The 22,969-nt window shown below is 35.8% G+C and overlaps 1 protein-coding gene and 1 long non-coding RNA gene across 4 annotated transcripts in view; one reads left to right on the top strand and one right to left on the bottom strand.

The window, feature by feature from the left end:
• Itgb1 (integrin subunit beta 1) overlaps nt 1–22,969 on the bottom strand; it is a 49,259-nt gene that overhangs the window by 22,494 nt on the left and 3,796 nt on the right. For 2 of the 3 annotated variants that reach the window (XM_015483470.2, XM_015483468.2), the window contains exons 2-5: nt 8,258–8,324; nt 5,390–5,475; nt 3,650–3,872; nt 1,351–1,521 (exon numbers count right to left, since the gene is read on the bottom strand). In XM_015483470.2, coding sequence (XP_015338956.1) covers nt 1,351–1,521; nt 3,650–3,872; nt 5,390–5,475; nt 8,258–8,324 — 547 coding nt within the window. Of the gene's footprint in view, nt 1–1,350; nt 1,522–3,649; nt 3,873–5,389; nt 5,476–8,257; nt 8,325–12,960; nt 13,119–22,969 lie in introns of all 3 variants that reach the window. The other variant, XM_048809095.1, reaches the window with a different exon arrangement.
• On the top strand, nt 9,364–10,124 carry LOC125618440. The gene is made up of 2 exons (XR_007349703.1): nt 9,364–9,496; nt 9,911–10,124. It is a non-coding gene; the product is annotated as an uncharacterized LOC125618440 (long non-coding RNA).

Below are 22,969 nucleotides of genomic sequence, written 5' to 3'. Positions count from 1 at the left end.
GATTAGTAGTCTCATAAAAAGTGACCCCAGAGGGGCTGGGGTTGTGGCTCAGCAGTAGAGCACTCGCACATGCAACACCCTGGGTTTGATCCTCAGCACCACATAAAAATAAATAAATAAAATTAAGGTATTGTGTTCAACCATAACTAAAAAATAAATATTAAAAAAAAAAAAAAAGAGTCCCCAGAGAGAAGATACAGCTAGAAGGACCATCTGTGAACCAAATGGTGGATCCTCGCCAGACACAGAATCTGATTTGATGTTGAATTCTCACTCTGTAACTGTGAGAAAAAAAGTTCTGTTGTTTATAAGCTACTCGGTTTACAGCATTTTGTTACACAGCCCAAGAGACTAAGATATAAGTGTACCCACTTTGAAAATAACTCAGATTCATTTTCTTAGTGTACCAGCTCTCAATAACGGCATGATAGAAGGAATATTCTAGATTTTGGACCACCTCACAAAAGACTAACTTGGTAAAAGCTTCCAATCTCCATGGTCAATTATTTTTACTGAATGAAAGTATATTTTAACCAAGCGCTATTTTTTTTAATGTTTCCACACAGAGTTAATTTTTGAGAGGCATTTTTAGCCTCAAGAAGATAGTCAAGTCTTTCCAATGTTCTGTTTCTAAACTTCTGCTGGACGAGTGGTGAAATGTGGCAGGAAGAAAGAGGTTCACTTGGGGATACACTGAGATCACTATAATATGAAATCCAGGTATAAAATGAAATTAGGACATGACATACAAGCAAGTGTGCTCACACTAGTTGGTAATGAAATAGAACCTGGGGTACTCAACACATGTCTATAAAATGAATCAACAGATGAATGGATAAATTCCTGTGAAAACAAGCATAGATTTCACTACCTATAAGGAATAATCTGTGTCAAATTACATAGTATCATAAAATAACAGAGGAATGAGAAAGCAGAAAGAGCATTAGATGTACGTCAAGAATATCAGTTTCCTCTCAGAAAGAAAAAGCTACAAACTGGCAAATTTATCTCACAAGAATGTTATAAAGAATAAAGGAGGAAAACTGGCTGGGGTGGTGGCGCGCACCTGTTATCCCAGTGGCTCAGGAAGCTGAGGCAGGAAGATGGAAAGTTCAAAGCCAGTGTCACCAAAAAGCCAGGCACTAAGCAACTCAGAGAGACCCTGTCTCTAAATAAACAGAGTTGGGGATGTGGCTCACCGGTCAAGTGCCCCTGAGTTCAATCCCCAGTACCATAACCACTACCCCTGCCCCCCAAAAAAACAAAAGAATAAAAGAGGAAAACAAAAGGACTTTGACAAGTGTCAAGACTTATACATATGAAAATTATTAATTTTCCCAATAGTCCTACCAATTCGGAAGTCTGAAGTAATCCTCCTCATTTCATTCATCAGATCTGTTCCAAGACTTTTTACATTCTCCAAATCATCTTTCATTGAGTAAGAGAGGTCCATGAGGTAATAAAGATCAATGGGATAGTCTTCAGCTCTCTTGAATTTTAATGTAAACATCTGTGGCTCTCCTGATTAAAAAGCGATTAGAAAATGAAATTAGCTCACCAATAATCCAAAGCAAATAAGCTGGGTGCAATGGTACACACTTGTAATCCCAGTGGCTGGGAGACTGAGGTAGGAGGATCACAAGTTCAAAGCCAGCCTCAGAAATTTAGCAACACCCTGAGAAACTTAGCATGACCCTGTCTCAAAAAAAATAAAAATAAAAAAAGGGCTGGGAATGTGACTCAGTGGTTAAGAGCCCCTGGATCCCTGGGTTAAATCCCTGGTACCAAAAAAGCAAATGGAAAAAAAAAAAAAAACAAATAAATCTGACTTACATGGTAAACATAATAAAATGAAATATATTAAGTATATACTTTTCACAAAACCTGAGAATTCTATAAGTAACTCAATGTGTACTGTACTAAATTTTGTTCAACAAATACTTAAAACACCTGATCTTAGAGAAACAAAAATGAAAAAGACAACATTCCCAAAAATTGACTGTCAGCAACACAATCAATCTTTCTGGATCTGGAATGTCCCCCAATGGTTCATGTGTTAGGTCTCTGGGGGGCGTGCCCTTAAAGGGAGTCAGTGGGATCCTGTTCCGCCTTGCCACAGGCCCAGAGTAACAGGACCACTCAACCATGGACTGAAATCTCCAAATCTGAGAACCCAAATAAACCCTTTTTCCTTATAAGCTAATTATCCCCAGTAGTTGTTATAGTAATAAAAAGCCAACTAACACAAGTTTTTAATTATGAGAGAAAAAACAAACAAAATAACATCTATTAGACTGAGGAGGACAAAGCAGGGTACAACTAACATTTGGAGACTGAAGCTGTAAGTGACAAATCTCTGTGTAATAGGATGTCACTATATGTTGAGTAAATAATATGATTTTTACTTCAGAAAACGTGGCAAAAAAAGAGTTTTTTTTAAAAAGAAATTATACAAAGATTCCAGGTAAGAAACTATAGAAAAATTCAAGAGAAATGAAGTTCTGAACAATGAGGAAGGAGAAGAGGAGAGAAACACACAACATGATAAATGTATTCACTCAGAAAATATAGGGGCTGGAGACGTAGCTCAGAGATAACACACTTGTCTAGCACTTGCCATACCCTGGGTTTGATCCTTAGCACCTAAAATACACGCACACACACACACTCTCAGACACTACAGGAGAAAAATAAAGGTTTGGATGAAAACTTACTGGTTTTTATTATGTTGATTTTTCTGTATGAAATGGTACAGAGCTGTTGTTTCAGCATATGAATGGTTTTAAAGCCATGGAGGAAAAACAAATTTTAAGAGAACTTCAGAGAGAGAAAAAAATAAGACACAAAAAGGGACTAGAAAGCAATGATGAGATGAGAACAACAAGAAGTTACATCACAAAAGCTAAGGGCTAAGCATCCCAAGAGGTTCAAAGCATCACTTAGTGCAGAAAGGCTTAAAAGTAATAATAATAAATGAATTAGATAAATATATAAATGAATGACTCTGACAAGGATCCCTGAAGGTTCAAGGTGATAATGGCACTTTACAGACCAGGTGTGGAAGTTGAGGCCTGACTGTACAGGTTGGAGAGCCGAAAGAAAAGGGTCATGGGACAGGAATGTGTACCATTCTTTCTAAAAGGATAGAAATGAGAAAGGATATGAAGAATGCTTGCTGTTTCTTTGTTTTTAATTGTGGGATTGCAATGCTAAATAAATACAAAGGAAATTGTTAAAATCTGATTTTATATTATGAAATTATAGTGGAGGATGGACATAATTATTTTTAAAATTCATTTAGTCTATTTAATACCTTCTGAATATTTAACAAAACTTGCTACTAACATTAGACATTTAATAATATTAAGTATACACACACACACACACAATGCACATATATTTTTTAACATTGCAAAAAAAAAAAAAAAATCCTAAACTTAAGCCTATTCCACATCTTGGAGTGCCAGTTCACATGTAAAAAGGAGCCTTCCACAGAACTAATTAAGAGGCTTGTATAAAGATGGTGTCAAAAACTCGAGTAGAAGGTTGAAGGTGTATCTCAGTGGTCTTGGGTTCCATTCTCAGCACCATAAAAACAAACAAAATACCCAAGTAAAAAGGAAGGTATTCATAGAGTTAGATTCTATACCTGATCGCAATTGCAAAACCAACTGCTGTGGCTGGATCTGAGTAATATCTTCTGGCTGGAGCTTCTCTGCTGTTCCTTTGCTCCGGTTCGTTACATTTTTATTTTTCTTTATAGTTTTGGAGCCTCTGGGATTTTCTATGTCATCTGGATGGCAACCCTTCTTTTTTAAGGCTTCTAAATCATCACATCGTGCAGAAGTAGGCATTCCTTCTTGTAAAAATGTCTAAATGATACATAAAATACTAGTATAAATAAGCAAACTTTTTTACATAATATAATTGCAAACACACAAATTACAAAAAATAAATGATACCCAACACATTTCATTTTGGGCTTTTACAACAAAAAGCTCCCTTTGTCTAAACCACAAGTCCTCTTGTTTAAAATTAGTAAAATCAATTCTAAGAAAGTAATAAATTTCCCAGTACTTATTTCAGTGTATTATTTTAAATAGTAAACTTCAAATTCAAATCAAATCAAACCACATTTCTTTCAGTGAAATCACTTATTCAGTATGGTTGACAACTACTAATCATGTATAAATCCAAATATCAAACAGTAGTTATGTCCAGAGCTCAAAGGCTAAATTATCTAAGGAATAGTTTGGCTAGAATAATCCTCAACTACATATAAACTATGGCCTTTATGAAATGGATGTTGATGATAATAGCAGCTACTACTTATTTAGAACCATCAAAGAAACACTACTACAGGTCATCAATTCTAATTGAAGCTACAGATAAAGGGGGCAATATCCTCATTTTCCAGAGAAGAAAGCAAAGAGGTGCAGTTAAGTAAGCCTTGCCTAAGATAAACTCACAGCACTCTTTATTCCACTGTTTCCAAGTTAATACCAGCTTACCATTTTAAAAACGGTAACAGAAAAGAACCATAAGAAATAGTTTGATATAAAACAAAAACCTCTCTTTGATATGGTCAAATCATCTGACATGCTTGACATTTGACCAGTTAAGCCTACAGTTAGGCACTTGCAATTTGAGTCCAAATGCCTAGGTAAAGACATAATCAATAATCCTTTGACTTTATTATTATTTATTCATTATTTGAATAAATTATATAACCTCAAAATAACCTCTCCTTACTTCCTATTCTTACATATTCATTTATTTACTCAATGAAATTTGTAGGCTTTCTAGAAGGCATCATGTTAGGTAAGGTATAGAGATTTTTCTTTTTTTTTATTTTTCAGTTTTTGGTGGACACAACATTTTTATTTTATTTTTATGTGGTGCTAAGGATCGAACCCAGCGCCCCACGCATGCCAGGCGAGCGCGCTACCACTTGAGCCACATCCCCAGCCCGGTATAGAGATTTCTAAGATTAATCTATACCTCCCCACTGAAACAAGGGAAAAAAATCTACAATAGTCAAACTAAATAGCTAGATATTTTTCTGGAAAGTTATCCAATAGAAACAAAGAAACGAGAAATTAATTTTAACACTTATTACATGTTTATATAAAATAATTATTTCAACACTGATTTTTTTATACTGTCTTCAAATCTGTACTTGAGACTTAGAGCAACTAATCTGTGCCACCCACATCACAAGTGCTCAAGTGGCTACTGTACTTAACAGCACAGTTCTAGACCATCACACACTGTTCAATAAACACTGACTTAAGTGAAAATTCATATCTAGTACTTCACTAGGACACAGCATTGGGCAGTACTCAATAATCAGAGAGTAAATGGAAAGGACATGTGCAACTTTACTTACTGAATTTGTGCACCACCCACAATTTGGCCCAGCTTGTATACATTCTCCACATGATTTGGCATTTGCTTTCAGACATCTATTTTTATCTGTCCAGAAAAGGAAAGAAAGCCAATTTATATGAAGTTTCAGAGAAAAAAAAAATGAAAAATCAGATTATAATGACAAATGATGCAATTTATACGTATGTTAAATATGAAAACTCTAAACTAGTTACCAAACTAAAAGAGAACTACCCACAAAAAACTATGCATGTTGGCAATGGAAGCCATATAAGAACACAGCTATAAGCAAGGAGTGCTGGCCTATGCCTGTAACCCCAGCGGCTCCGGAAGGTGAAGCAGAAGGATTACAAATTCAAAGCCGGCTTTAGCAATTTAGTGAGGCTCTCAGCGATTTAGCGAGACTCTGTCTCAAAATAAAAAGGGCTGAGTATATGGCTCAGTGGTTGGTTAAGTATCACTGATCTCAATCCCTGGTACCAAAAAAAAAAAAAAAAAAAAAAAAAAAGCCCAAAACAGAGAACACAGTTATCTTTCTTGTATTTTATACCAAAAACTAAGTACTATTAATCCAACTATACATTTATCATTTTTTTCAGAGGTATAATTTCAGAATCTATTCATTTGGATGGTATTAAACAAAATGAGTTTTCTTACAAATGGGTAAAGTATTATTACTTCTTTTCATGTGATTCAGGATATCACACCTATACTCCCACAAATGTCTTAGTAATTTGCATTTTTAGTATGTTAAATAAGTGAAAAATCCACACTTATCCAATCCAAAATCCCATGAATTTTTAGGCTCTGTATTCAAAACAAGTCTTAAATATTTCTTATTCCACCTAAGAACTCACATGCCTTTCATGTGGCAAACACAAATAAGAACTGCATTCACTGTAACTTTTCTTATTATAAACCTAATACTCTATATAGAAAATTGGAAAACACATGAAAGCATAACAAAAATAATCATTCACAATGTGCTCACTGAGCGATAAGCACATTTTTTTGTATATTTCTTTGTAGTCTTTTTTTTCTGTACAGACATATAAAGAAATAGCAAACAAGCACATACAGACATTATTTTAAAGCAATTGACAATACATTTCATAATACAGTTTTATATACTGCTTTTTAAACATTATTCTCAGTGTTTTATTCATGTTGTTAGAAATACTTCAAAAATGTGGCTTTCGATGACTATATAATATTTTATTATATGAATATAATCTAGGTAGTGTTGGGCAAAAGGAGACAATTTCCAAGCACGTGTGTGCACAGCTCACAATAGCTTGCTCACACACACAAACACTCCAAATGCACACACACATGCCCATGTACACTGTTGAGGGCCACAGCCCAGTAGGGATGGAGCATGGCATTTTGCCAGAAGGAATGGTTAAGATGTGATGCCATCAAGCCATTGAGATGATGATGATTAAGTTAAGCTGTGTATTCAGTTGTATATAGACCTTTGCTGTCCAGCAATAGGGCAGCTCCTGCAGCCTTGGGCGCCCGCTACTTTGGAGTTCCGGTTGAGTTCTCGAGGAGTTCCGAGAGAGTGGGCGCAGAGCCCGGTGGAGGATGAGAGTGTTCCTGGGAGGTGCAGGTGGAGTGCTGGTGGAGTTTGGGCAATAAAGAGTTCCTGTTTGAACCTACAAGTGCCTCGTGGCGGCTCGGTTATTTTGTGCTCAGCCAGACTGCGGCAGTACACATGCACTTTGATGACCATTCTTACATATAAACCTCAGTACAGACCTAATAACTTTCTTATAACAAATGTCCAAAAAAAGGGCTAGCAAGTTGAAGAGTAAATTAACATCTCTTGAGATCCGCAATACACACTAATTTTTGCACAGAAGTAATACACTAATTTCTATTCCACCATGCAACACATACATATTATTTTGCCACACTCCAATTACACTAAGTACTTAAATATCAAAAACTTTTATTCATTTAAGAGGTATATATTAGAATATTAATTCAATTGTCAGTTATTTAATGGATCACATTTGTTGTTTGTATTTACTGATCATTTCTTTTTGTGAATTTTCTGTTAGGTCTTTTTGCAAGTTTTTCTATTATCATGTTCATGATCTTTAGTGGCGTTCCATAAATATTAAAGAAGCTAAGCCTTTGTTTAGTTTTTCATTTATGGTGTTCTAACATACAGATATTGGACTAATGATTTTTAATAATTCAAATTTATCAAGTTTTTTTTAAAAGGAGTTTTCCTTCACTTTTACATATAGTAAGTCTTTCCGATCCTGAGAGCAAATAATTCTAATTGTTCTATTCAATGTACTTTTTTGAGATGTGGAGAACAGATTTGGTATCTACTATTCCAGATGTGGACACACCATGCTTCACAGGATTAAATGTATCTTAGCTTTAGTTTCACTGCTCTTCTAGATGATGCCAACATTTTGGAAAACTTTTTCATCCAAGGGTAAGAACATTATTTAGAAAGTTAACATTTTTTTAGGTAATAATGGGCAGTTCTTAAGCCACCATTCTATAGATTTACTTTATTTCTTTCTGAATATATTACATGCTTTTGCCTTCTCTCTGCTCAAACACTTTATACTTTCAAAAGATTTTTGTGTCATCTATCCTGCTCCTCTATCATTTCAGCATTTCACTAGTCAACCTGCCTATCAGGCAGCAGGTTAGAGGCAAGCCTGACCATGAAGGAACTGCAGGCCCTTGGAAGGACACAGCTCTTCACTCATGATGAGATGTGACCACTGCAGGGCTTTTAAAAGGAGCAGCGTGATCTGACTCAGGTTTTCCAAGGATCCAATTGATCAAAGAGTGGCATAAGATAAAAAGATAATTAGAAAACCCTTTTTTTTTTTTTTACCTGTTTGACCAAACACGCAGCAAATTGAACTGATCAGTCCAATCCAGAAAACCAGTTGTAAATTCATCTGAAATATAAAAAATGTGTAACGTTATATTAAGAAAATAATAAAAAATATATTAAACATAACAGGTGCCACGCTCCTTATCTTTGGTTGATTTTATAAACAAAATACCTCTCAAATCATTCCTCTAATCCTCTCCACATCCCCATCATTTCTCTCCACTAACTAGCTATCACTTTTTACTTATACTACTCAAATAACTTGCACAGCAGATCCCCATAATTCATTCTTCTCTAAATAAATGTTTTTTTAAATATTTATTTTTTAGTCATAGGTGGACACAATATCTTTATTTTATTTTTATGTGGTGCTGAGGATCGAACCCAGTGCCTCACGCATGGTAGGGAAGTGCTCTACCTCTGAGCCACAATCCCAGCCCTAAATAAATGTTTTTGTTTTTTTTTTAATATTTATTTTTTAGTTTTCGGCGGACACAACATCTTTGTTTTGTATGTGGTGCTGAGGATCGAACCCGGGCCGCACGCATGCCAGGCGAGCGCGCTACCGCTTGAGCCACATCCCCAGCCCATAAATAAATGTTTTAACATTGAACTAACAGTGCTCTAAAAAAGAAGAATAACAATATCAAGTACTCCCCAACGCCAGAAAACTATGAAAATTCTTTCTTTGTCCCATATAATTTCCATCTCCACGGTCTCCTGTGTCTCTCAGGAGCAAAAACATGCACATCCAGATGCCTCAGTTACCTGACTACTATACATCAGTTTCAATGAGCTTTTCAAAACCTGTTCTAGTCATCCCTCTTCATCAACTCTTCAATAGTCCTCATTTCTCCTCAGGTAAAAACCAATATCGTGTAAAGGCCCTAACTCAATTTTCACTTTGTTTCCTCTTACTTTTTCTCTTTGTTAAGAAAAAAAAAAAAAAATGCATGGAATTAGTAAAATATTCAGTTTAATTCCCTACACTTTCTAGATCTACAAACTAGACTTTAAAAAAAAAGAGAGAGAGAGAGAGAGTAAAAAGACCCAGGAAGAAAGAGTCTTGAGTGTCTTTTAAAATTCCTACAGAAAAAAATCAGGTAACATTCGGTATATTAAATAAACTACCTCACCATCCAATCATTAGCTATATAACTATTTTCTCTGAATCAAAGTTTTCAGAGTTTCACAATCTATACCTTACCAGATGCTCAAAGATGGCTACAGTTGAAGGTTCCTGCCGCAGTCTGGCTGGGCACAAAATCACGAGCCACCACACAGCTTGTAGATTCAAACAGCAACTCTTTATTTCCGAACTCACACCAGCCGTCTACAATCACGTTCTGGGGAAATCCACGTTCTCTGCCCAAATCCACGTTCTCTGCCCAAATTCACGTTCTCTGCCCAAAATCACCTCCACTGGGCTTCTATCTCCAAAATATACTGTCTGAATCCCGTGAGAACTCAAGGGGAACTCAGGCAGCAGGATACGCCCTATTCCCAGCAGGAATAATCTTAAACCTTAAACCTGGAAAGCCCTAATCCGCCTTGGTCCTTGAACAAGGTCACCTACATTCAATGTCACTGCAACATGGGGTACGCTGGCAAGGAAATTGTCATACCTACTTGGCTAATGGCTCCCAGCAGGTTCCTAAACCTTTCTACCCTTTAAATACTTACTAGACCAGCACCCAGTCTAATAGTTATACATAAGTATCTGCCCCGCCACAAGAATATCAAAAAAAGCAAATGTATACCTGCCAAAAAAGTTTAGCTTTACTAGTTATCAACATTCTCTCTCTCTCTCTCTCTCTCTCTCTCTCTCACTCACACACACACACACACACACACACACACACACTATAAGGAGAACTAGTGAGGGGGGAAAAAAGTTTTTTTTTTTTGTCCCCCCAAAACCTACTGCAGATAGCTGTAAGAAAGTGGTAGCTCTGTAAATTGCTGTACTTTTGAGGAAAAAATGCAAAATGTGTAAAAAATGTGTCATAAAATGTGTAAAAATAAAAAAGCATAAAAAATATTTCTCCCAACTTAGTAAATCAGCTACTGGGGAGTTCATCCTATGGTGAATAAATAATTTAAAATATGAAGAGAAATCACCAAAGAGATAAAAGATGATACACGTGCAGATGTGTTCAGTATAGTACTCTAGTACATTTATACTAGGCAAAATGGAAACATTGGTGAACTCTAATTGCATCAAATTTTTTGAACTATTAGACAATCATAAAAATAATAACATGCTGCAATATTAGAAGGTTTACAGGATGCTGTGTGCGAAGTATGTACCAATATCAAAGGAATGCAAAATACCAGTACCTAAACATATAAGAGAAACCAAAGAGATCTGGAATGACAAAGAATTATATGCATAATATAAAGGTAATGGGGATTTTGTTTTTCTAAACTCTTACAGTTTTTTCTTCTCTTCTTTTTGCTCTCTTATTAAAAACACAGATAAACTGTGTGAAATTTTTTTATTAGCAAATTTCCTTGGATAAGAAAAAGTTCATTGAATTCCACATTAACACTGAAGAGAAATTTTAAAGAACCCTCACCTTCAAGGGCCTACATTTCATGATGTTAGTCTGATAGTTCAGACAGGGCTCTAAGCTCTAGTCAGAGCACCTCTAGGATACTTGCACTCAATGTTGGCATCACAGAAACTGCAGATAAGAACAACTTGTGTAGTCACGTACTTCACAAGTGGGCTCAGATCAGAAAGTTCTGTTATATCTTAAGTTGGCAGTTATGCTTACATGCAACTACATCCAAGTGACTGACAAAACCTAAGCATCACAATTCATCTTTTAGAACCTGCCTAAAAGCTTAATGTGTAGTAAATCCATAGTCTATAATGCTAAACAATTCAAATAATGTAATCAATTCCAAAGCCAAAATGAAAATAATGTGGAACATGAAGATTTCTGAGGAAATGCATCACTGTGGTAAAGAGTATGTGGGCAGTTTCTATAAAAAGTTGGAACAAATATTTGTCCCATATAAAGATATACATATATATTTATATTTATTTATTCAGGCTACTTTAAGGACCACTGGAGAGTTTTGAGAAATCTTTCAAAATATTATATAATTCAGAGAATAATACTGAGATAAAACTATTAGGTAACATAAAATGTTTCTTAATATTCTGAGGCTACATCCCTTTAGAATATTGCTTTATCTGTCATAGTTCCTTTCCTTCTAAGAACCTTGACAAGTCAAACAACAACTCACCACAACCCTGGCACTGCTGAAAGAGCTCCAAGCCCAAAAGCAGGCAAAAATGTGGCTCAAGGCCCCAGTGGTTAAAAAAAAAAAAAAAAAAAGCTGAGAGAAAAAGGATGATGGCTGCAAACAGTTTGAGGACAAATGTCAACTCTCCTGACTATTCAGCACACTGGCAGAAACAGAGAGGAGTTGACACTGGCTGTTGGTGTCTGTAAAAGGCAAGGTCAGGCTTTCAGGGAAATGAAGAAGCAAAAGAAGATGACAGCAATTAAGAATAAAGATCTATGAGGACAAAGAAGAGGATAGTGAATAAGAAAATGGCCAGGCTGTAGTGAGCCACACCTGTAATCTCAGTGACTCAGGAGGTTGAAGAAGGAGGATCACCAAATTCGAGGTCAATCTCAGCAACTTAGCAAGGCCTAAGAAACTCAGTAAGATACTGTCTCAAAATAAAAAATTAAAAGGGCTGTGGCTATAGCTCAGTAGTAAAGTGTTCTTGGTTCAATCCCCAGTACCCAACCCCTACATACACACAAAAAGAATATGTGCTATGAGGACAATTAGAAGAACTTATAATTAGGAGAGGCCACGGGGGAAGCAAGCAGTAGAGCATTTTATGTAAAGAGCCACAGCCTCCCCTTACAAATCCTAACAGTCTTCAGAAGGTACTGGGAAATCCTCTTGTATGTGTGTGGAGAAATGGAAAGAAGACACACCAAGCATCTTATATTTCAAAACCTCTTAACGGAGCACTTCCCATAGTAGCTTGGGAATAACCCCATGAGACTCACCTGGATACCCTCCCCAAGCCAAAAACCATAACCTTTGTGGAGCAGGACCTGTTCACCAGGTGATTCTTATGTTCAGAAAAGGTACTAAAATATTTCCTACCGATGGCTTTCCACACAAGACAGCCTGTTAGGAGACAACAGGAAAAAATGCCATTGAGACATTGTCCTCATTCTATTTGGGTCTCTTTTTCATAGTCAAAGGTCTAAACTTCTTGTCTACATTGGTCCCCATTTCCTAATCATTTCCCCTCTCCTCAACCTACTACAACTGATGTATACTCCCTCCCATGCGTATGAAACTCACCATATAAAAGAACTCTTTCTTGGCCTCATCTACCTGAATCCCTTCATTCATAAATTCTTGACTGGCTATAACATGTAAGGTACCCTTAATCTATTTTCTTGGTTTCTACTTGTTATTCCACTCTGCGTCACTAGAGGTCACTTCTCAGGTTTTGTGCTATATCTGGAAATAAAAATATTGCTGCCTCAAGGAACTTTGAGTTCAGTTCAAAGACAAAAATACAAATAATTACAGTATGATGTGATGATTTCTGTAATGAAGATAGGACACAGCACATTGAGGATACTGAAATCCCAACAGGTGTGAAGGCTTCACAAAGAGGCAGGATTTCAGACAGAATTAAAGGCACTTACGAGGCAAGAAGGAAGAGAGATGATATTCCAAGCCAAAATCTGTGCATGCACAGAGTGGGTCCTAAAGAGATTATAGCAACTCCTTTCTAATCTGATTGCCAAAAGTACATGTTTGGGTGTCCCATCCCCAAGTTAGAATTTTTTTCTCTCTTCTTTTTCTGGAAAAAAAGACAAGGAAAAAAATTATGTGTTTCGTAGTTATCATTTTTTTGCCATAAGCACAAATTATATTATTTTAAAACACTAAAAAGGACAAAAAGAATCTTGAAGTGCTTAAATCACTCCAAGACTTAAAACACAAGTTAGAAACAGCAGAAATGGAGAGCAGGCAGGCAGATGGAGCTATATGACTGAGAGCTTTAAATGCTATCTATGCTGAAAGAGTTTAGATTCTATTGTACAAATAGTAGGGAAACTAAAAAAAAACCGGGGCAGGATAGCAACATAACTGCATATACATGGTAGGAAATTAGCATGAAAAAGGATGGGTGGAAGATAGACGCTAGAAGATAGGCCTAGCAGTTACTGCAAAGGTTTTGCATAGGAGGTGAATTCAGACAACAGTAGTAAATGAAATGACAAGGGAGTGACTAGAGGTAGCTAGCTACGTGGCTCTAATAATTTGCTTGAATAAAGAAGGGGGCAAAAGAAAGAAATCTAGAATAAACAATAGTCTAATTTATGGTGTTCTGTTTTTCTCTGTCATAGTTAAAAACTTGCATTTTTAGGGCTGGGGATATAGCTCAGCTGGTAGAGTGCTTGCCTCACATGCACAAGGCCCTGGGTTCAATCCTCAGCACCAAAAAAAAACAAAAAACAAAAAACAAAAAAACCTTGCATTTTAAATAAAGAACACAGGAAAAGGGAATGGAGATAGGGAAGAAAATGACACGTTTTTTTCTTGAGAAATGTGGAATGTGAAATGTCTGCTTGTAGTCTAGGGAAAATACCCCCAAGGAGGTGAAGACACCTCCTGAGAGGAAAAGATACATGGCTCAGGATCTCTGGAGATAGGTCAAAGTTAGAAATACAGACACTGGAAGTGTCATTACTGAGGTGGTAACTGAAATTAGGAAAATGAGAGAAATTTTGTGAAGAATGCTCAGGAAGAAAGGAGAGCTGGTGGCAGACTTGAAGGGTGAAAACACAGGAATGAGGGAAGAAAAGGAGCCAGACATCCAGACCCAAGGAAGTATAATACCCTGAATACAGGAGCAGTACATTTTTTCCAAGGTGGAGAAGAGTTCACTCAGGACAACTGCTGGGAGAAAAGGATGTGGGGCTGAAAAAGAACCAGGTGAAGAAAATTAGAAAGACACAATAGACCTAGAGAGCAATGCTGAGGGCCTCGCAGGTATTGCACATCCTAACTTACAAAAGTACATTTATAAAACTAATCTCACTTGTACCTATCTTTAATATTTGTCTTCCCTGATGAAGTCACAGCTCCAAGAGAACATGGCCTCAGTGTGTCTTATTCACAGCTCTAGCACTTAGAATTACTTGGCACAAAGTCAATGCTCAAATTTTTTTACTGAACTATATAAAATTATATATTTGTTTTCTAATATCACTCAGGAAGTAAGGAAAGAATAATTCTTCTGAATTAGTTAATGTGCCAGCCCTTTCTAAATAAAAAGAGTTACTGTAGATACGCTAGTGATAATAATTTTCAAATTTTTAAGCCATCTTAAAGCTAGCTGTAAAAGTGTCTCATGCTTATGGTTCTTAGACATTATGAAGCCAAAACTGATTAACAAATGAAAACAACACTAAAACAATAATTAGTTCTAAGGTAGCCAACCAGATAATACAGAGGTTTATTATTATTATCTACCAAAACAAAAACATGAATTTTTGAATATTCTCTAGAAATGTTCAAATCTCTGAGAATATTTCATGGGTCCTAAAACACTGAATCTGAAATCAGTGAATTATCTCACCAGTTTGCAGGGCAAGCACAGGAGGAAGAAAAGGGGACAAAGAAATAGTGGTGCTATCAAAAGTCACATCTTCTCTCTGTTATCTGGGTGCTAACACACAAGAGGAGAAGAGGGGAAGAATAGAAGTTCAGTGGATTAGACAAAGGGGATTGAAGGGAAGGGGGGATGGGAATACGAAAGTCAAATGAATTGGACATAATTTTCCTACATACTTATATGAATACACCATCACTGTAACTCCACATCATGTACAACCACAGAATGGGATCCTAATTAGAATAAGTTATACTCCATGTATGTCAAAATACGCTCCACTCTCATGAATATCTAAAAACAACAAATAAAAAAGTTAATAAAAAAGAAATAGTGGTGCTGACAACAAGTTGACAACAAAGAGGAAAAAGTTAAAGGACTAGAAATGACAATGGGAAGGTAACACTGAGGGAATCACTAAAAAACAAGTGGAAAGTGAGCCAGCTAGAGTTTAAGTCCCAAGTGTTCAAGTCTGCAAACATAATAACCATTCAGGTAGTATTTTGAAGTTATCCTAAGTGGCATATCTTATGCTCATTTTTTTATAGGTGCTCCACATCTGGAATAACTGGACATTTCAGAGAAAGGAAGTCTTAGGTGAAAAGTCTTAACTTAAAGTACATATATCAGCGATTGTTTCGAAAACAGGGCCTGAAACAAGGACTGCGTACAGGCAGTTTAATCTGGAAGGTGACTCCAGGGAAAGAGGTACTTTGAAGAGAAGAACTAAGACAAAGAAAAGGTCAATATAAAGACGCTTAATTTATCACAGTGGATACCTGGGAACTTGATCATGCATAAAGACCCAGGGAGGGTCAACAGGAAGAAGTAAATTCATCACCTCCAGTCCCCACAGGTGAAAAAGCTGTCCATACTCCCCACATTTCCCAGAACTGCAGCTCATGTGCCCAGAGGGTTGCCATCCACTTCTCACAGGGACAGACAAGAGGCCCGGGGGAGAAAAGCAAGACTGGGGCAAGATGAAGTCAGCCAGAAATGAGTCATAGGACTATTCCCAGTAGCAGAGGCTGGAACCAGAGGGGAGGTAAGAAGATGTGAGAAGAGCAGGAGAGGTTCCTAATATAGTGAATGAAGGCCAATGGAGTTGAAAGAATTAAAAATAAAATAAAATAATTGTTAGAATAGTGAGAAGTTTTATCAGCACGAATTCTTGAGGATCCTAATGATGGCAAGAATTGGGAAGGAAAGAATGAATAAGGCGATGATTCAAATGTAGCCATACATACATATATTAAAACAAATATAAAGATGTATGGAACTCGCACTCATCTTCTGTGAATGTGTACCATTGACTTGCCTGAAGAACTGTCATCACCTAAAAGTCGTTTTATGCCCTCTGTAGCACAATGTTTTAATAGTTAACAAGAGAAGAAACAAAATAAAGACAAAGATTTCCTGAGGTACCGAAAAACATAACAAAACAGGAAATTTCAGAAGACCAGGCAATGTGTTGTACCAACCACTGCATAATGATGGACAGCACAGAAATGAGTGTATGGATCTGAAACCAGGATGCACAGCCTCAAAGGTGGTGCTGGTACTAGCACATGATCTAATCTGTATCTCAGTTTCCTCATCTCTAAAATAGGGACAGTAGTATTTACTTTATAGGGGTTCCTAAGTGTAAATAAGTTGATACATATAAAACAATATCTGGCATATCATAAGTACTAGGTGTTACTTGTTACAATTATTAAGAAACATTACAGCAAGAGCTCCAAAACAACTAGATTAAATGAAGTAACTATGTTTGAACATTTTGCTTTTTTCAACTGAAATTATAGAAAACTTTGGATGGATCCACTTTGGGGAAGACATAATACAGAAAGACAGTGAAAGGGTTAGAAATAAAGCCACTACAAAAAGATAAACTGATGTCAATTATAACCATTCAGTTACTCATTTTGAACCTGATGACTTCAGTATCAAAAACTAAGTATTACGCTATTCTTAGGTACCACATTCTTCAGTGGGATTATTCTATTTAATACGCTTTCTCACTTAACAATTTGTATGTAAAACAATAAAAGCAACAAAGTCTAAGTAAGTGTTTAATATTAAACAAAACAGTTATTTCTGAAAGCTAATATCACAGACCATCTTTTAAAAAAGATCAAATACAGAAATAAGGAAGAATAACTAAAGATTGATAGATCATGGGAGAGCAAACTTAGCAGAGTCTAAAAGAAAGAAGGAAATCACCCTTGAAAAGACATTTTACTAGTAGAAGCCTGAATCAGAATTCTGTGGCATATTACTCAGACAAATCTATTAGCCTGCCTGGGCTGAGAGCAGTGGAGCATGCCTGTAATCCCAGTGACTCAGAGGCTGAGGCAGGAGGATCACAAGTTTGATGCCAGACTCTGCAACTCAGTGAGACCCTGTCTCAAAATCAAAAATTAAAAAAGGTCAGTGAATATAGCCCAGTAGGAGAGACTTACTTCCTGGGTTCAACTCCCAGCAAGTAATAAAAATTACTGGCCTGATTTCATTCAGGGACTACTCCCCATTGTGGACTATAGAAAAAAGGAAGATTTATTTGGCACTGAGAGGGTCACATTAGGCATTAAATGATTTAAGGTGATTTATAACAAAAGATATTTCATTTACTTTAAAAAAATAGATTTATATTTCAACACAATGACTAGAACAATAATGATAAAAATAATAGCATCTAACTATCTCCTCCAAAGAACTGTATGAGATAGAGAACGATATCATCTTTGTTTTACATTTTACAGATGAGGAAATCAATGCAGAAAAGTAAAAAAAAAAAAAAAAAAATTCACAGAATTTTTTCAGAATCAAAAGTTTCAAGAATTGAAACTTGACACCTGAAATCAGAAATTGTAACTCAAAGCCGACTTTGTGCTTCACTAAAGTGTTATTTTTTTGAAGGCCTACTTCATCACTATTTTAAAAGAAAAAACACTGAGTGTTAGAACTGACTCAGAGCATAGAAATGGAACAGGCTTATAATGTTCTATGAGTTTGTTCGCTGGGCATTCAAACTGAGAAGGCCAACAAAAGTTATTTTAATTGCCACATTTCGCAAATATAGACACAGGACTTGTGTCTTGCTCATACAAAAAAAGCATTTCATGCTAGGATCATTTTTTAATCACATTTAGTTTTATCTAAGGAGTCATAATTCATTCCTTGAGCAGTAAATGTTCTTAAGAATATTCTACAAATAAGCTCATTTTCATGGTACAATTGTTCATATACAACTTATACACATAGCCTCACAGTAATTTTATGCAATATTTTTAGTGTGTCTGAAAATGACTGTCATCTGTGACATGAGTTCAGTTGTAGAATTTTCCATTTGTGCCATGCTGGTGCTCAAAAAATTTAGAATTTTGGAGCATTTCAGAATTTTAGATTAGAGATGCTCAATCTACACTATCTTTGAAGGAACATTACACTTCAGAGAAAAATTAATTTTTTACAAAAAGTAGTAAGTTGTGTTTATTTCAGTTTTAAAATAAGCCAACTCTCATAAAAGCAAACTCATATAAAAAAAAGAAGTATATACCAGATTTCTTCCTATCTTTGTACAAGGGCACATTTGTATTCACTACAATTACATCCAAGCCAACAAACATTTATTACATACCTACTATGTGCCAGACATGTAAGTGACAGAACTATGATATGAACCCAGGCCTTATTTTGAAAGCCCAAGCTTTCGATGTAATTAGGTATCTAATGCAAAAAGCTAAATGTTCTCATCATTCAAATATTTCCCTTTTGTCATCATACCATTTTAAAATCTTTTCACCTTAATGGTGGTGAAGATCTGATACCTCTATCAAGGTATACTTTAAATCTCTTCTGTCTGGCAGGAAGAGGTGTGGTAGTGACTATAAAGGTGTTTATGGACCAAATAATATTCAAGAATTAATGATTAATACAATTTAGTAAAAGAATGGAGAAGAAAAGTAAATAGAAGGGGTTAGAAAAGAGAAGAGGATAAATAATCTAAGACAAAAATGTAAGTAACATTTAATTTGAAGTGTTTTCTCCAATCCCCTATGGATAAAAACAAAAATAGTCTGAACTAGAAAACATCCTAAATTTCACTACTCAGCAGAAAAATGGCATTTTAAGGCACCTGAAGCCCTTTTTTTTCCCTAATGATAATGAGGCTACTAACTTCCAATAACAACGTTTGATTGTTCCAAAGAGACAAGTTCAGAAAACAATTGAAAACGGCTTACAACATGGTCAGACATACTTTAAGACAAGAATAAAGATAAACTTCATCACTAACAACTACTCTACTCACCATCTCCAGGAATATGAGGATACAGATCAATCATCATCACTACACAGAATAAAAGGGCAAAGGAACTATGCAGAATGGACATACTTCAGGTTAGGGGGAATTAAAAAAATTGTAAAAGATAAATGTCTTGGGGAAGGGAGGAGGTAAAGGCTGGGATGATAGCACCTAAGAAAAACTTCTACAGACAAAAAGTGAAAGTAAGTGAAGAATCTTCTATGAAAATATAATAAAATATAGATGAACTCATTATACTCATCAAGGAATTTAGAAAATCCCAAGTAAATCTTACAATGATTAAAAATAGTAAGGCTTGGGGCTGGGGATATAGCTCAGTTGGTAGAGTGCTTGCCTTGCATGCACAAGGCTCTGGGTTCAATCCCCACCACCACCATCACCACCACTCCCTAAAAAGTAAGACTTTCTGGGGAATATAGCTCAGTGGTGAAGCTCCTGGTTAGCATGCTGGAGGTCCTGGGTTCAAGACCCAGTATCATGAAACATTAAGACTTCAAAACTAGAAGAAAAGTATAGAGAGATAAAGAAGGATTAATTTAGATTGGACTCCTTCAGAACTGACAAATGTTGAGGAACAGAATTAACATAACAAGAAAAATCATACAGAACTCAAATTAATAATTCAAGCCGATCAGATAACAGAGGTGGATGGACTTGGAAGGCTGAGAGAGAAGGATCACAATTTCAAAGCCAGCTTCAGCAATTGAGTAAGGCCCTAAGCAACTAACCAAGATCCTGTCTCTAAATAAAATGTAAAAACAAGCTAGGGATGTGGCTCAGTGGTTAAGCGCCCCAGGGTTCAATCCCCAGTAACCCCACCCCACCCCCCAAAAAAAATCCAAAAGGAGGTGGGGTACAAAATAAATCCAAAGACTGCAGATGGATAGACTTAAAAGGTCCAAAGTGTGTGTGGGGGGGGGGGACACTGTAAGCAAACTGTTAAACCATAATAGGAAGGGCTAATCCAAACTGATTACCATGAAAAATTGTCTGAACTTAATTCTTCTTTTTTTTTTTTTTTTAATTTTTTTTATTGTGGGTTGTTCAAAACATTACAAATTTCTTGACATATCAAATCAAAAATCAAAATCAAAATCAAAATCAAAGTGTGGAATATGAACTTAATTCTTCTGAGTTAGCAACTTAGGGGTAAGAAAACGTGCTTTGGGGAAATTTACAAAGGTAACTATGAATAGAGGAAGGAAAAGCTAACCATTCTGATTAATCAAAAGTATTTTTGCACTACATAATTTTAGTTAAGGAGAATCTTAAAACTATGTTCCCCAAATGCATAACTTTATCCACTTTTTAAATAGATTATTCTAAAATTCTTCCTTGGTCACATTAATTTTGACTACATATTTTGTCTTATCTCCCAGCATGGAACAAGCAGAGCACTGGGCATATTTTAAATATATAAATGTTTTAAAACCAAACTAAAACAGGGAAAAATCAATTTTTCATTTTACTAGCTGGGAATAACATCTACTTCAGAATTGTTGGCAGAATAAAATATAATCATAAATATAAAAACTCTTACCAAAAATTATCTTTATAGTTATAATTTACTAGATTACTGATTTTTTTTGTTGCCTGCAGTCATTCACTGTGGTCGTGAGCTTCTAAAATAAGATTCTGAGTGACTATTTAATAACTGTCAATTTCTTTGGGGGGTCGGGGAGGCGCTGTGGACTGAATCCAGGGCCTTGTACATGGTAACCTTTATAGTCTACCAGATTAGAACCTATCCCATGCAACCCATGCTTCTTTAATTAAAAAAAAAAAAAAAATCACTATTGTATTTTTGTTACATTTTCCTGACATAACATTATAATATAACATAAAATATACTAAATGTGCTTTCTCAAACTAAAGTCTTCTTCCCCAATAACCAAACAAGACCATACCACTTCCTTGTTAAGAGAAGCAATGAAATAATGTGATATGAATCACACATGAATCATAAAATACTGGATGTAGAGGGAAAGCTAATAAATCATTAATAAAGAACATGAAAGCTTATTTATATATTCATTCAATAAACAATTATTATACACTGAAATGTGACTTCAAGTGGTACATATCTGGTTATGCATGTAAATATTTTCCTGATCCCATTTTAAGTAGACTACAAATATATTCCCTAAGCAAACGGAATATTAATTAGTCTTCTACATTTCTTATTTTGGTTGGTCTTCATTAGGTCTCTGAGTCTTCAACAACCACAATAAACAGAATTAATACTCCTTCTGCTGTGGTCTTAAAACATATTCCTAATGCTGCCTAGCACAGTGAATGACAAACTTTCAATGATGCTCAATAATTGCAGTGTTATTTTACTGTGACATAGTGTTATTTTTATTCAAAATTACAACTAAATGCATTCATGCCTGTGTCCCTTGCCAGTCTAGAATAAAAATTCAAGCCTTCATTTTATATTTCATATGTAATTATGTATATATGGGTACACATTTTTTCCATGGGTAACAAAGTGGCCAAGTAATATTTGCTAAATTAGTCAGGATTCTGCCTTTAACTGTACTGTCCTTTGAGTATGCCACACATCAGTCATCCATATCTTATCTCAGCCAGGCACACAGTTCAATCCCTAGTACCAAAAAATATATATATCTTTGCTCTCACCATTCCAAACTCAGGCCTCTTCTCCTCTAATAAGTCTTTCAAAACCACTTAAGCCAAAATGATGTTTTTTTCTCAAAAACTATTAATATTATCTGTTTCAGTACATTGTGTAAAATATTCTTCAGTATGTGTTCTATTTTCCTGAGCTGAAAACTACTTGTCCCAGCTAGATAATTCACTCAATATCAAAGACGAGACCAACTTCTTGATCTATGCTCACTCAGTACACCATTTTTGTCTCTAGACAATGATAATATACTGATAGACTAAAATGTAATGTACAACTGAGCTACACCCCAACAAAGAGCTAATAGCAACAATTTCATCCGTCAGCACTGGCAAATATTAGAGTGGTAATTTGGCACAGCACCTATGCTCTCTGGTGATACAAAAAAATGGTTGCTCATGGAAAGAAAAAGAAGTGCACTCTACAGTACTCAGATCAGACAGTAACTATTCAACTCACAGAATGACAGAATGAGAAATGTAGCAGATACTTTATAGTGTGGTGTGAAAAAAAAAAAATCCAGAAGGTGGAGTATTTTGACAAAGGTCACAAAAAATTCAGTGGCAGAGCATGCCCAGGTTTCCTACCCTCTGTTCTGTTAGTCTTTAAATAAATTACCAAAGAGGGACATAAAGTTTCTCCGACTTTACATTAAACATGCTAATGACTGGGAAAACTCCACAAATCCCAGCCACTAAAATGTCACTCAAAGGAACCACAAATTCAGACAAGAAAGAGGGAAGGGAAATGCTTTTCTAGATCCCTCTTTCTCCACTTACCCATCCACTGGTAAATACTGCCCAGGTTCTGGCCCTTTTCACTCCTTTGGTATTTTCACCCTCAGCACACAGCTTCAATTAGCCCTTGCAGGCTAAGAATTCCCAAATCTAAATCTCTCAACCAGACATCTTTTTTATTTTCTGATCTCTAATTTCAGCTACACTCTAGACATCTCTGCCTATGCCCTGTGGTCACCTTAAAAACAAAACAAAACAAAAAACACCTCAACATTATAAATTCATCATCATTTCCCCTCCTCCAGCCAACCAGGACTAC

The sequence above is a fragment of the Marmota marmota genome, unplaced genomic scaffold (genome assembly GCF_001458135.2).
Source record: "Marmota marmota marmota unplaced genomic scaffold, marMar, whole genome shotgun sequence".
NCBI classification, from domain to species: Eukaryota; Metazoa; Chordata; class Mammalia; order Rodentia; family Sciuridae; genus Marmota; species Marmota marmota.
Note: the sequence above shows the minus strand (reverse complement) of the source record. Positions and strands in the feature narration are given on the sequence as shown.